The 14154-nt window shown below is 49.2% G+C and overlaps 1 protein-coding gene across 1 annotated transcript; it reads left to right on the top strand.

Moving 5' to 3' along the window:
• Positions 1 to 201: 201 nt before the first annotated feature.
• On the top strand, positions 202 to 11703 carry B3GNT9 (UDP-GlcNAc:betaGal beta-1,3-N-acetylglucosaminyltransferase 9). The gene is made up of 3 exons (XM_042834795.1): positions 202 to 348; positions 5012 to 5054; positions 5787 to 11703. Exon 3 carries the CDS (start codon positions 5851 to 5853, stop codon positions 7096 to 7098), a length of 1248 nt encoding a protein of 415 aa, XP_042690729.1. The 5' UTR covers positions 202 to 348; positions 5012 to 5054; positions 5787 to 5850; the 3' UTR covers positions 7099 to 11703.
• The last annotated feature ends 2451 nt before the right edge of the window (positions 11704 to 14154 follow it).

Below are 14154 nucleotides of genomic sequence, written 5' to 3' on the forward strand. Positions count from 1 at the left end.
ACGGCCGCCGGTCACGTGCCGGCATTGGGTCCGCAGCCAGCTGCTTCCCCGGTGCGGCCGCTCCTTCCACCCCACCGACCTCGGGCAGACGGGGCCCCATCGCGGCGGACCCCCGCGGGCCGAGCCCCCCGGCACCACGCGGACGCGCGGGGGGGGGGGGGGGGGGGGCGCAGTGTGAGCGCGGCGCGGGGTGCAGGGGAGAACCCCGCCTGGCTCGGCCAGAATTTCCTCGGCTTTGCTGAAAGGCTGAAGAATGTCTTCCGCTAACTACATCCAGATGTGCCTGCCTGGCAGCTCGCTGCCGGGACGGTACCGAGGGGACGCGGGATCCGCGCTATCGAATGGGATGTAAGTAGACATTGCGTGCGTTCCGTCGGGGCAGAACCGTGCCCCGTACGAGCGGTGGGAGTTCTCCCGTTTCCTCTTTGCCGCGCTCCCCTCTGCCAGCTCTTCCCTCTTTGCCGTGGCTCCTGAGACGTGTCTGCCTGCGGGACCCCGAACTTGCCATCGCAGCCTCCGGACGCGCGGCCCTGGCCCCGCGTGGGCTGTGCTTTGCTCTCCATCGGGCGCTCTTTGCGTGTCTCTGGTCGCTGTCACAGCACAAAGTTCGGGGCTTCTTTTAGAGAACGGCTGCCAGGGTTTCTCCGCGGCCACACAGCGCAACGCACAGAAAATTGCTTCTTTCCTGCGAGAGGATGGGAATCTCTCCCTGCGCTCTCATGACTATGCGCTGAGAGAAACGTGGGAAATTGGAAGAGAAAGAGCAGAATGAGGCAGGAAGTTGCTGAGCACAACTTGCAGGAACTTTCGGCAGCTCCGAGACGCTCGTGCCGTGCTGTCAGCCTGTTTGTGGAGCTGCCTCTCACAGTGGTAACCAGGCGTGACACGACAGCCGCACCAACACCGTGTGACTGCCATCTCCTCGTGCCCCCCGGGCCAGGCCAGGCTGCAGGAGGCTGTCATACAACGGGAGCGGCCAGATAGGAGCCGATGTAGCCCCACATTGCACCACTGGGGCGAGCTGGGAGAGAAATAGGGGCTCCTGCCCCATGGCAGCGGGGATGCTGTCTGCTCATGGGCAGAGCCTCTGGCACCGGGTGGCCTAACACTGCCTTCACTCGGCTCCAGCTCCCAACCCCTGGGAGAGCTCTGCGGAGACATCCAGCTAATTAAACCTGCTTTCACTTTGTTTAGGGAGTTCAGAATGGAATGAGACTGGCTTTTTTTCTGGTTAGGCAGCACAGCGACTGTTTTTCTTGTTTTTTGTAGGGCTTTGCGCTAAGCAATGTGCCAAAGGGCGTCTCTTTGTTTCAGCCTGCCCGTCTTCTGGGCACGACACTCGGATCGCTCAGCACCACTGTTAATTCTAGAGCTGCAAACGGGACACTCCACAGCTATCCTACAGCACACACACACACACAGAACTTGTTCAGCACAGAGGCCGCTAACAGCATTCACTTTCATGATTTCTTTTTTTGTTTTTGTTTTTGTTTTTTTTTCTGCACCAAACCAAATAAAAGAAACAGGAACAAAAAAGAAGTAATGCCAGAACTAGAGCTTGTTACATGACAGCCAGACAATAAATAAAGAGGGCTTCTTTTCCTGGTCAGACACACAGAACTGTTCTTTTCCCTTTTAAAGGCTGCAAAACCAGCCCAAACCACTAAATGTCAGCAGTTTTGTGCATGCTTTCATGCACTGGGTGCTGATGTTTTCCTGCAGCACCCAACAGAGCCAAACACCCATGGGACACAAATTGAAGTCTTGCATGAGACTTGCACTGGGACCAATCTGCTGTGTTTCAAAGCAACAGGAGGTGGAAGGAGCCCAGGATGCTCCTGGCATCCCTATGGGCTGCCAGAGGCCAGCGTGGCTGTGAGCAGGAGGGGAAGGACTGCAGGAAAGGCAGAATCACCTGGAAGCAGCGCTGTGAATGGAAGCTCTGTTCCTCTGTCTGGCGTGGAGTGAGAGCCTGCTCCTAGAGCTGGGCCAAGGGGAAAGGCAGCGCGGGGGGAGAGGCTGCAAGAAGAATAGAAGATCTAATAACCTGCTGTGTCAAGTGAGCTGCTGGTGAAATCCCCACAGCTGCCAAACAGCCCAGAAATTGGAGAAATGTCAAGCACCGGGGAGCAGATTTCTTCAGGGGGTCCCAGAGGTCTTCAGCACTTGCAGGACCTGATGTACAGGACGCGGTCACCAGGACACGTGGTTCACCAGCATAAGAGCTGGCCAGCATCACTTTGGCAGATGAGGCAGGGTTGAGAAACCAAGAAGCACTGCATCTTCTCACAGGATTTGTTCTGAGGTTCTCTGCGGGCTGGGATTCCATGTCAGAGCAGCAGCACTGGGCTGAGAGCAGTGGCACCATAGGCGGGGGGTGGGTGGTGCTGCGTGGCTTTCACATGGGCAGATGTGGCACAGGAACGGTTCCATTGTCGCAGCAGGCAGAGCTGACAAAGGAGATGGAGCAGAGGAGCACAGGGGGTATCACAGCTCTCCTTCTGCTGGAGGCCCACGTCAGTCCCAGCTGCAGGTTTGCTCACGGTGGACATTGTGCAGTTGCTGTTGGGTTCCTCAAACTGAACCGCTCCTGTGTGAGGATGTTCGCTGGTCTTCAGTTACACACAACAACCCCTGCTGCTGGCAGAGCCCAGCGCTGGGCGCCGTTCTCATCAAACAGGTTCAAGCAACACAAAGCAAAGCCAAGCAGCCCAAACCTCAAATGCTGCCTCAAAACACCCTCAACGCCCCAGATTCTGCAGGTTCCTCTGAGGACCGCAGAAACTCAGAGAGCCCCCAGCACTTCCTTTAGCTCTTTGGAGCAGGTAGGGCATCTCCATCAGCAGCCGAGCCCCTCTCTTGCACAACCCAAACCTTCCAGCAGAGAGGGAGAAGACCTGGGTGGAAACGCCTTCTGGGCAGCGTGCTCTGGGGTTGACCACCTTTATGCTTGGCTGTTCTGGATCCCCTTCCTCCACGTAGCACATCTGCAGCTTGCTTTGCTATCACAGCTGCTTTTCCCGAGGTCGAGCAGGCTGAGTCACCACTCTTCCAGTGCAAAGCAGCGCGCCAGAATCACCACGCCATTGTGACTGAGATCCAGGAGCAGTATCCAAAGGCTTTTCCCCACGTGTGAGCAGAAGTGCCAAGTAACGGAGATGTGGCAGCCGCTGCAAGAGAAGAACATTTCCAGGATCAGTCCAAAGCTTCACGTCATTCAAGTGAGAATGAAGGGCGAGCAGATTTTATTTTTTAAATCATCTTTCTTTTGAGAGTTTTTTATTGCAGCCTCCCTTGGCTACTTGTCAGAACCTTTCAAACATTCAAAAAGCAGGAGCTGGTCCCCCGGCTCTCCCTGCTGCCCCACCAGCTGCATGCCCCCAGCCCTCCTGCCCTGCATCTCTGCCCCTGCGGCCCCACCTCTGCCAGGACCCTCCTGGTCTGCTCCGAATCACTGCAGCTGGGCTCTCCACTCATCAGGCCTGCGGCATAAGGATGTGCTCTATTGTTTGGCATCACACATCTGCTCACTTTAAAGCGCTGTAATTGTTGTTGTTGGTTTTGCCCCCGGTGCCAAGGCGGATGAATAACCCTCTTGGCTTTGGGACATGACAGACTCTGCCACAGACATCAGCCGCTCTAAACCCAGGGACAGGACAGAGCTGACACCTGTGTGATGACTGAGGGCATTTCTCTCAAAAGAAGGAAACAATTATCACTGACCAGGAAACCCACATCACTCAATCAAGGGATCGCTTCGAAGGCTGGCAGCTCTTCTTGAAGACTGAATGTCTGTTCAGCACCAAACTGCTTCAGTTCAGCATGAAAATCGCTGTTTCGGATTCTTTTCTTACAATAAATGAAAACACAGAAGAAAATCTGGGCTATCAGCCCAGGCTTAAAACAATTCAGGGTTTTTATTGGCTTCTTTTGTGGGCCATTTTTGCCAGATTCAGAGATGCTGGCAGGGTAAATCTGTAAGTCATGGAAATCATGAGTTCCATTATTTCATTCCAAACCCGTAGCTGACAAAATTAAACATGGGAAAGAGCCAGGACTTTTATCCAGTTCCCTAATTACCATCTGGAGTCTGACAGCTGAAATAAGATCAAACTTTTGTATAGAAAGAGGGAAAAAAATTGCTATTAAGATGAGGAAAGAGATGAGTGGAGACACCCAAACGGTCAGGATCCATCCTGCCCAGAGCTGCGCATCTCCTGCTCACTCTGGAGGGCCGTGATGGCGTACCCTGCTGAGCACAAGTCATGCTAGTTTTGGAGAGCCGGGAGAAAATGATTTTAAATCTACCTGGGGCACAAAGAGCCTTAGTGGGGCATAAGCAAACCTCTTGTGAAAGTAACACTAGGAGAAGAGTGGGGGCAATGCAGAGGTTAGTGTGTATGCTGGAGCTGTGCATGGGGAGAAGATAACTGGTGCCATAGGATGACAAACTGCTCTTCACTTCAAGAGTAACTTGGAGACGGGGTCAAGTAGCAATGAAAAAATGTTCAAATGAAGAGGTCCAAGAAACCTGCATCTAACAACTGTAATGGAGTAGCCAAGAAATTAATTTGCCTTTTTCACGTTGACTGGATCCATGGGAGTAACACTGTGTCACTGGTTTCCTGCTTCATAATTACAAGCCTGTCCATCTCATTTTGAGCTTTAAAAAGGTGATGGCCAACCCAAAATTCACAGCTAGCATCAGCATGTGATACAGCCCATGACAGTGAGAAAGAACTTGCTGAAAAAGGATGCCACTGAGCTAACGGGGATCCTGGCTGAGGCCAGAATCCATCCAAGAAGCAGTGCTCTCGCACTCAGCCAGCTGAACTTCAGCTAGTTCGAAGATGAACAAAGAAAACTGTAATATCTTCAAAGGTAACTTTTAGTAACGCAGCACAGGCAAGATACATAGTCACGTATGTGTGAGGCTGCCAGCAGCTCTTCCCCTGAGCCAGATTCGCCTCCTGCTTTCCGTCTTCTTCTAATTCTCTTTTTTTCCTTGCAGCTGAAGGACTGATCGAATGAGACAGAAAATCTCCGGGAAGAGCGTAAGTGGGGAATCAAATCTTATATCGCATGGGGCAGCCTCGTCTCTCATGTGCAAATGAGGCATTCCTAATGCCAGTTTCTGCTGCGCTTCTGTGCGCTGGGATTTATCTGCATGCTTCTCACTTACCAGTTAGGAGCAAGTTGGCAGAGGCAGCATGGCCCTTCCGACCTTCGTAATGGAAGAGAAGTTATTCAGAATAGTTTAATATTTTATAAAGATTACTGGCGGTGAAAAGGCCCCGTGTGCATTCAAGAGCGTGCCTAATGCATCCCTTCTGAAGGCACAGATCATTGCTGGTTTGGGAGAGCTCCCTTTGCGTTCAGGGAAGAGCTCCAGTGATGGCCCAACCAAACACTGCCGCAGAACATCTGCCATCCGCCAAGAGACCACGGCAGAAGAAATTAAAGTCTGAAGATATCTGAAAGCGTGGTGTTGTCCATTGTTCTCCATCTGTGTGGAGAAGTCTCTGCAATGGCAGAAAGCATTCGGCAGAGAGGGAGGGGGCAGGAAGGGCTGGTTTCACGCTGTATTTCAGGGTGTTGGGGATGACTTCTCGGTGTCTGAGCTCCTACCCAAGTCACAGCCGCAGCGCTGAGCTCTGCGTTAGGTTCGTGACCTGTGTGTCTGTCAGCGAGTTCCTCAACATGTCCTGGTGTTTGCATAAGTAAAATGAAATTGCAGGCTGGTTTTGTAAATCCTCGTTGCTGACGTGCCACGCATTTATTTACAGATGGACGCTTGGGCCAGACAGCTCAGCCACAGCTTTTAGCAGCCCCAGGAAAACCGCAGGGACAATGAGAGTTCATCTCAAAGGGGATGCGATCTGTACCCTTTTCCTGGTGGTAGCGCTTTGCTCGGTGCTCTACACCCAGCTGGATTATTTAGCCCCCAAAGGGGACAAGGAGCTGACACAGAAGAAGCCTTCAGGAACACAGAGAATATTCCCTGACCCCAGAGCACCTGGGAGACCCACACCGACTGAGGCAACAGCACCCAGACCCCCATTAGTTCATATCACTAGACGAACAGAAGTGGCTAATGGCAGGGTCCAAACTGCAACTCCAGCCCCATCCACTGATTCTGCCTTCAATTTCAAGCGTTACCTCCTAAACAAGGACAACAGAAACTTCAACCTCCTCATTAACCAGCCCAAGAAATGCAGGAGAATACCTGGAGGCCCCTTTCTGCTCATTGCTATCAAATCAGTAGTGGAAGACTTTGACAGACGGGAGATTGTCCGGAAAACCTGGGGCAGGGAGGGTTTGGTGAATGGGGAGCAGATTCAGAGAGTGTTCCTCCTGGGGACACCAAAGAATAGGACATCGCTGGCAACGTGGGAGACCCTGATGCAGCAGGAGAGTCAGGCGTACCGGGACATTTTGCTCTGGGATTTCATGGACACTTTCTTCAACCTGACCCTGAAGGAGATCCACTTCCTGAACTGGGCCGCTGAATTCTGCCACAACGTGAAATTCATTTTTAAAGGTGATGCTGATGTTTTTGTCAACATCGAGAACATCGTTGACTTCCTTGAGAGACACAACCCCACCGAGGACCTCTTCGTTGGGGACATCATCTACAATGCCCGTCCCATCCGCACCAGGAAGAGTAAATACTACATTCCAGAGACCATGTATGGCCTCAGCATCTACCCAGCCTATGCAGGAGGAGGAGGCTTCCTGCTGTCCAGCTGCACTATGAGGAAGCTGTCCAGGGCTTGTGGAGAGGTAGAACTCTTCCCCATCGATGACGTTTTTCTGGGCATGTGCTTACAGAGAATCAGCCTCAAACCCATTTTGCATGAAGGATTCAAGACCTTTGGTATTGTCAAGCCTTCTGCAGCCCCACACCTACAAACATTTGACCCCTGTTTTTACAAGGATTTGATGGTAGTTCACAGTCTGAAAGTTGCTGAGATCTGGCTCATGTGGAACCTGCTCCACAGCCCAAGGCTTTCCTGTACTCAGAAGAGGCAAGTGAAGAAGCCTTTCCAATGGAAAAGGAAAGCACAGATTGCAACACAGGCATCACCTCTCAGTTAATGCAGGCAGACCAGCAGCAGAAAAGTGTCAAACCAGCTGAGAAAGGGAACCTGGAGGGCTTGCAACCAAATGAATAGATTTTAGGAGTATCTTAGTGCAGCCTATTTACAGGACAACAAACTCTGGCAGGAATTTGCCAGAATTCCACATTTGTTCACACATACCACATAGATCCTTCTCCATTAACGTGCCCAAACACTCATAACCATATGTTTAATTTATTATTATTTATTAGAATTACAGTAGTGCTTAGCAGACCAGTGTGCACAGAGATTGCAAAATGCCATCCTCGGAGATTTTTCAGCATTGTTAAGAGATGTGCAAAATGGAAGGAGGATGAGGGAAAGAGATGAAGCCGAGCAGCACAGAGATCACTGTCAGCGTGTTACCTTGATTAGGGCTGGAGTTATTCAGACTCAATAAGAAACAAACTACATGGTTAACTAGAGTTAAGGAAATCAGCTGTCCTCAGGGGGTGCTCAGATGAAATTATCACTGCCTGATTGGCTTTCTGTAAGCCCCAGGAAAGAACAGCTATTGAGTTGATGCAGACAGCATGGACTAGAAGAAAATAAGCTTGGAGTGACAAGGCCAGTTGAGCAGAAGACAGATGGGTAAATAACTGGGAAGGGATGGATTTACAAAGCATTCTTCGCAACAGCATGAGCTCAAATTCATGCTCCACTGACACTGTCAGGACTCAGAGGACCATCTTTTGGCACTTGAGGGAGATCAGACTTTCTACACTGTGCTGACTGGCACTCTGTGAAAACTCATAGCTTTCTAGCAGCACTCGAAAGCTTGCATCTGGAGAGATCCTTTTGCTTGTGAGGGTGAAAACACACAGAGCTGCTGCTTGCATCACTTTTGAGAGCTTCTTCAAACCAAAGGAAATCTTGTCAATGGACTGGGCTGGCTTCTCTGGACCTCAGTGCTCTTCCTGGCATACTGTCAACTGCAAAGAGCAGCCAGGACTTTCAGCATTGCTGTGAGTGTCATGTGAAGGGAGAAAGCAGTCTTCAGACAAAAGGGCTTCAGAATAAAAGCCTTTCTAAACTTCTGGGGAGAAAAAGTCCACCAGTATTCTTCCTCTTGGTAAAGGATTTTCCATGTTTCAGTTAATCTATAACTTTGTAAGTATTTTAAATATCAGACAAGAACACTAGGCTGCTTAGCCTTTCAAAGAACAGTCAGTAGTTCAAAGCAGTTTGTTTTTCTAGCAGCAGATTACCATGACAGAACATCCCTTCCTTGGATATCAAACAGTACATCTCTCAGAACCGAGGTTAAAAATCTGGATTCCTCTCTGAAGCTGTATTTGCTATTCCTTCTGTAATTTCTTCTCCCTCAACAACCCCCCCCCATCCCTCAGAGAACTCCAGATGCCATCCCCCACCAGGAGGGCACATCCACACAGCCAGGAAATGGAATCAGTCGTAAATCTCCAGGAAGCGGCTTTAATTTCATCAGAGCCTGCAGTACAGATGCAGTCAGACCTGGGCACATCCTTCCTCCCATCTGGCTGTAGGCTGGCTTCGTTCTTGTATCACTGGGCAGCTGTGAAGGAAAACACACTGGTCATACCTACCGATATTTGTAACGTCTTACATGTTACCTTCATCTTCAGAGTTCAAGCCTTACAATAATGTATTTCCAGGGAAAGGTCGTCTGCAGGAATCAAAGGGCCATGAGCAGAATAAGGGTATTTTCAGGAAAGATCCTGAAATGCAGCATTCTCACATGGGCTGCACGAGGAGTAATATGTGGGAAGGAGCCAGAGCTTCACTGGTGAGTGAATGCCAGGTGTACCCCTCTGTACCGTGTGCGATACGTACGGAATTAGGAGTTGTAGAGAAACGTGTTACCTGTGTTTAGTTTACAGCCTGGGAAATTCCTTATAGCATGATTAAAGAACAGCATGCCTCCAGTTGTCAGAGTGAGTCTATTGAGTACATCTCCACACACAATCAACCAACACCAAGTCTTTTTCACCAAGGCAGCAACGTGAAAGCACAGCATTCATTGTTTTGGACAACTTGGTAAGTCTTTCCTTATGCTGGACTTCACTTAATGTAGAAAAATAAACACAGCTTACCTCGTGACTGCAAAGCAGCCAGTCAGCTTCAGCAGTCCTTATTAAGGTCTTCCTTTTGAGCTTGGAGATGCAGTAACGTTTGGCTCCTTCCTCTGTAATGTCTTCAGATCCACAGCATGCACACAACACAGCACCAATAAGCACATTTTGTCCCAGATCGAAGCAGCAGTTTAACACAGCACTTCAGTGGCTGGCAGCCCTGCCCAGGGCAAGGGGGCTGGAACTCCAGGACATCCAAGGTCTCTTCCAACCCCTCCCATTCTGCAGTTCTGTGAGCCACCTGCGCTGGCACACACCTGGTGGCTGGCAGAAACAGACCTAGGGCAGGCTGCTCACTGCATTGCCTCTGTCTGTAGAACAGCTTATATCTTTGTCCAATGAACGTAAATCTGATGTTACTGACGAAAGGTACATCTGCTTCTGTTTTTGCCAGTCTTTGCTGCAAGGCCTGTTTAACCCCGTTTAAAAGTTTCCATTTGCTTCTGCAGTGGAGCTGGAAGTTTACAGACCCCAAATGCCAGCATAAGTAATGTGTTGAGGAAATACCAGAGGGCAGAGCTGTACCCACTGCAGTTTATTAAACTCTGCTTACTGCCACTGCAGGCAAAAAGCCTTTGACTAGAGAGCTTCTCTTTCAGGTAGCCCTAAAATCTTAGGTGTGTATGAGAATGAGGAGGAAAGATCCTCTGCTGAACTCCTTTTGAACAGAGCTCTGAGGTGTGGACCCTCAGCTCCGAATGCTCCCGTGGAGCTTGTTAGGGAAATGCAGAGCATGCAGAAGATTATCTTACAGGGACAGATCAGTTATCTTCCTTGTAGGCAGAGATTGCAAGTTGCATAAAAAGAACATTGCTGTGTGCTTTGCATCAGGAAGGGAAAACTGGGATACTTACAGCAACGACAGTGCTAAAGATAGACTAGACAGGCTCAAGGAGGAAACACCTTTAAAATCTTACACTTGACCCAATTTTTTGGCAGCATTGATCATGGGGGGAATACTGAAATGCTGCTCTGAAATGGAGCTGTTATATCCAGGTGCTCAGACACAAACTTCAGTACCTAATTTCAGCTGCAGCAATGGAACCAGCTATGCCTTTCCTATGAAGAGCCTGACTTTCCACACAAACCTTTTTGCCTGCAAGGAGAGCACAAAGACCCATTAACTCCTGCACTAAGTGCACCAAAAGCAGGCAGCGATCATCCTGCTTTACCTCTCTAAGCACAGCAAAATTTGCAGAATAAACATAGATCTCATCAACTCAAGTTCTGCAAAGCCTCCTGACACCTCCCGGAAACCCAGAACGGTCCATTTCAGAAGGAAATTTGGGGCAGGTTTATGAAGTGGCTAATTCATTGCACCAGGTGGGGCACCACGTAAAGCCTTGCTTGGCAGTTCTGTTCATTACCACAACCCACGACGAGAAAAGAAAACACAAAAAAGTCCTCTGCAGGCACCACCAGTAGCAACCAAAGCAGGCAGACTCCCTCGGGGCAGACAAATATCCGAAGCTAACACAGCACAGTAGGTTTTATTGAAACCTAGAGACCCGCACACAGTCATTTTTTTCCTACTGTACATGAGCAGCCAGATTTGGTCATTATAAGGAGCAAAGCTGGCTTGAGCCTCACATTCAGCACCTCTGAACACATCTCTGAAGGCATAAACTGGTAGGGAATGCCAAGATCTGTCATTAGGTCAGGCCACTGCTGGCTTAGACACCATAAAAAAGAAAGCCAGGGACATCTCTGAAGGAATGGAGTGTTAAAATACCATGCTTCCTGCCTGCAGCTTAATTATTCATCTTGCAGCGGGTTCTCAGAAGCAAAGCCCAACTGCAACATCAAGCAGCAAAAAAAAAAAACCAAACATCTCAGAGCTAAATGCTAAATGTGAGAACCAAGAACACTGTCCAGAGAGCACTGAGAGACCTGCAGGCTCGGGAGATGAAGAATGTCCATCTGAAGAACTGCTGCACCTGTGGGTTGTATCCTCCAGCTGGAGCTGCAGGTCTCGGCAGCCCTGAAAATCAGCCCCATGCATTTCCCTAAGGATGCTGCTAACCCCACTGACATTGGTCAAAACCAGTGAACTTCCAAATTCAGTCTCCCATGATTTTTTCAGCCTTACAGAAATCTGAATTGAAGAATGAGAGGGAAAACTAAAACCCAAAGCATGAGTGCATCTGAGTCCCTCCAAAGGCCGAAGCAGCTCCCCACCAGTGCTGGCCATCCCGAGGCTCTCCTGCAGCTCGCCCAAACCAACTGTGGTGAAGAGGGAACTAAGAGATTTGGGCTGCTTTGATTATTTACTTGATGGGAATGCGTATTTGTAGTCATGACGGGGTTGTTTTTTTGGTGTGTGTGTGTGAGACTGGTATTAAAAATAAACATTCTCTGATGAGCATTAATAATAGAATTGAAGGTTAAGCATTAGCAGGAATCTGTTACATAGGTCTGAAATATTAAGACACTTAAAACCTGCTTCCAAGACTGCTATACGTATACTTTAAAATGACTGAGCTAATAGCATAGGGGAATGAATTAGGGAATGGAAAAGGTTGCGTTAAAAGCATTCAAATCCGGCCCCATACTTCCTTAACTCTTGATGCTATTTTATGTTCAAGAGTTCCATTTTCAGAAAGCTTCATTTTCATTTGCCTCTTATGTTGCTTCACCTTTACCTCTGGAACATCCTGGGTAATACCTTGCATGAAAAGCACAAACCAGAGCTGGTGTGTATTGCATTAACCCCACAACACAGCGGCAACATTTTCACCTGGCTGCATGTGTTGTGCCAAGCTGTGTTTGATCAGCCAAGACACAGAAGAGTCCCTCTGTGTCAGTGCAACCACATATAGGGGGGAAAACAGCTGAGGTGTCTGGGACAAAAGTTGACATGAAATAACTGAGCCAGTTCAGAACATTTGTCCCTTCACAACCCCAAAAACCAGGCTCCAGCACCCCTGGTTTAGTCTGCCAGCAGAGTGCACAGCCAGCCCTAAAAGGAAGGATCACCTCTGGCTGAGTTACTGAGCCCCACAAGAGGTTCTGTTTTATAGTTCTGATGAAACGTGAATGACCTTAATGCACAAATCAGTTCTTACACACCCGACAGCTATTCCAGCAAATCACAGAATCGTAGAATTGCAAGGTTGGAAAGGACCTGCAAGATCATCCAGTCCAACTGCCCTCCCATCACCATTGCTACCACAGGCACTAAGCCACATCTCACAGCTCCTCATCCAGGTGCCTCTTAAGCACTGCCAGGGACGGCGACTCCACCACCTCCCTGGCAGCCATTCCAGTGCCTGACCACCCTCTGAGAGAAAAAGTTTCTCCTCATGTCCAAACTAAACCTCCTCTGGTACAACTTCTGGCCATTTCCTCGGGTCCTGTTTGTTGCCTGGGAGAAGAGGCCAAAACCCCTCCTCATCACAGCCTCCCTTCAGGAGGTTGCAGAGTGCAGTGAGATCTCCCCTGAGCTCCTCTTCTCCACACTGAACAATCCCAGCTCCCTCAGCTGCTCCTCATAAGCCTTGTGCTCCAGACCCCTCACCAGTTTCGTTGCTCTTCTCTGCACACACTCCAGGGTCTCAATGTCTTTCCTGTAGTGAGGGGCCCAAAACTGAACACAGTACTCGAGGTGCGGCCTCACCAGAGCTGAGTACAGGGGATGCTCACCTCCCTGCTCCTGCTGGCCACACCATTTCCAGTGCAAGCCAGGATGCCGCTGGCCCTCCTGGCCACCTGGGCACACTGCTGGCTCATTTTAAGAATCTGTTAAGAATTAGAAGTGCAACAGTTCCTGACAACAGAAAATTCAGTTTTCTTGACAGAAACTGTTTCTGGGAGCAGAGGGTGCTGGTGATATCCAGTGGCACTGCTTGCAACACTCCCAGGACATCAGCATCTGCCTGCAGGCCTATGGGCATGGGAAGGAAGGTCACCTCCAGACAGAAGGGCTCCAAGATCAGCTTTGTTAACCACAAACAAGTGAAACACTGTGGAAAACACTGCAATGTTCAAAGCCCAGCAGACAAATGCATGCATGAGCTCTCCCCTCCAGTCTCTATTCTCATTCCATCCCAGCACTTCAAACTTGCCATTAGTGCCCCAGTGCTCCTCAGCTCTTCATTCTAACGAGGCCTCAGGGCTCCATACTAGCTGCCCTAATGCATCCATACAGGCACTGCTTGGCTTAGCTTACTCCAGACAGTGGAAAACAAAACAAACCATCTCAGGGAAACAAGCTATGAAGCTGCAGCTACAAAGGGCAAGTGGGCAAGATGCAGAGGAGCTGTCCCACATTCTCTCTCCATGCCCATCCGAAAGGAAACTGCAGACTGAAAGCACAAAGAACAAGCCAAACCCAAGCAATGAGGGGAAAGTGCTTTCGTTCCTCACTGATAAATTATCTTTGGAGACTCCTTCTCTCCTCCTCCTGCACAGCTCTGCACAACAGCAAAGTGCTCTTAATAGATCTTAAAAACAGGGTTAGGGGCCAAGGTAATCTTCTAATGGATGAAAAGCTCTCTCATTTTACAAAAGAAATTGCCAGCAAATCAAAAAGGAGCAAAGGAAATAAGAACAAGTCACGGTAAGGTAATGAGCTGTGTTCTTCTTAGTGCCTGAGCAAGATTTTTCAAAGCAAGTTCCACGCCTCAAGACCAACTTTGAGAAGTCTCTGAATTATTAAGAAGGAACATTTAATTATCTACTCTATATATGTACATATATATATATATATATATATATTTTCTTTTTTGACTCACCCAAGTACCTCAAGTGAAATGGGAGCACTGAAGCTGTTAAACATCTCGGGCTATACAGTCCTGACCTCCCACTCCTGGAGAACTACAGCTGCTGGACACTGGGAGCATTTGCGTAGCCTTTGCTCAACTTGTTCTGTCAAGAATTTCTCCTGCAGCTAAAACCAAGTCACTGTTGGAAAAGGATTTACT

Source organism: Centrocercus urophasianus, unplaced genomic scaffold (genome assembly GCF_019232065.1).
Source record: "Centrocercus urophasianus isolate 14NV4802_14NV808 unplaced genomic scaffold, USGS_Curo_1.0 seq_49, whole genome shotgun sequence".
In the NCBI taxonomy this organism is placed as follows: Eukaryota; Metazoa; Chordata; class Aves; order Galliformes; family Phasianidae; genus Centrocercus; species Centrocercus urophasianus.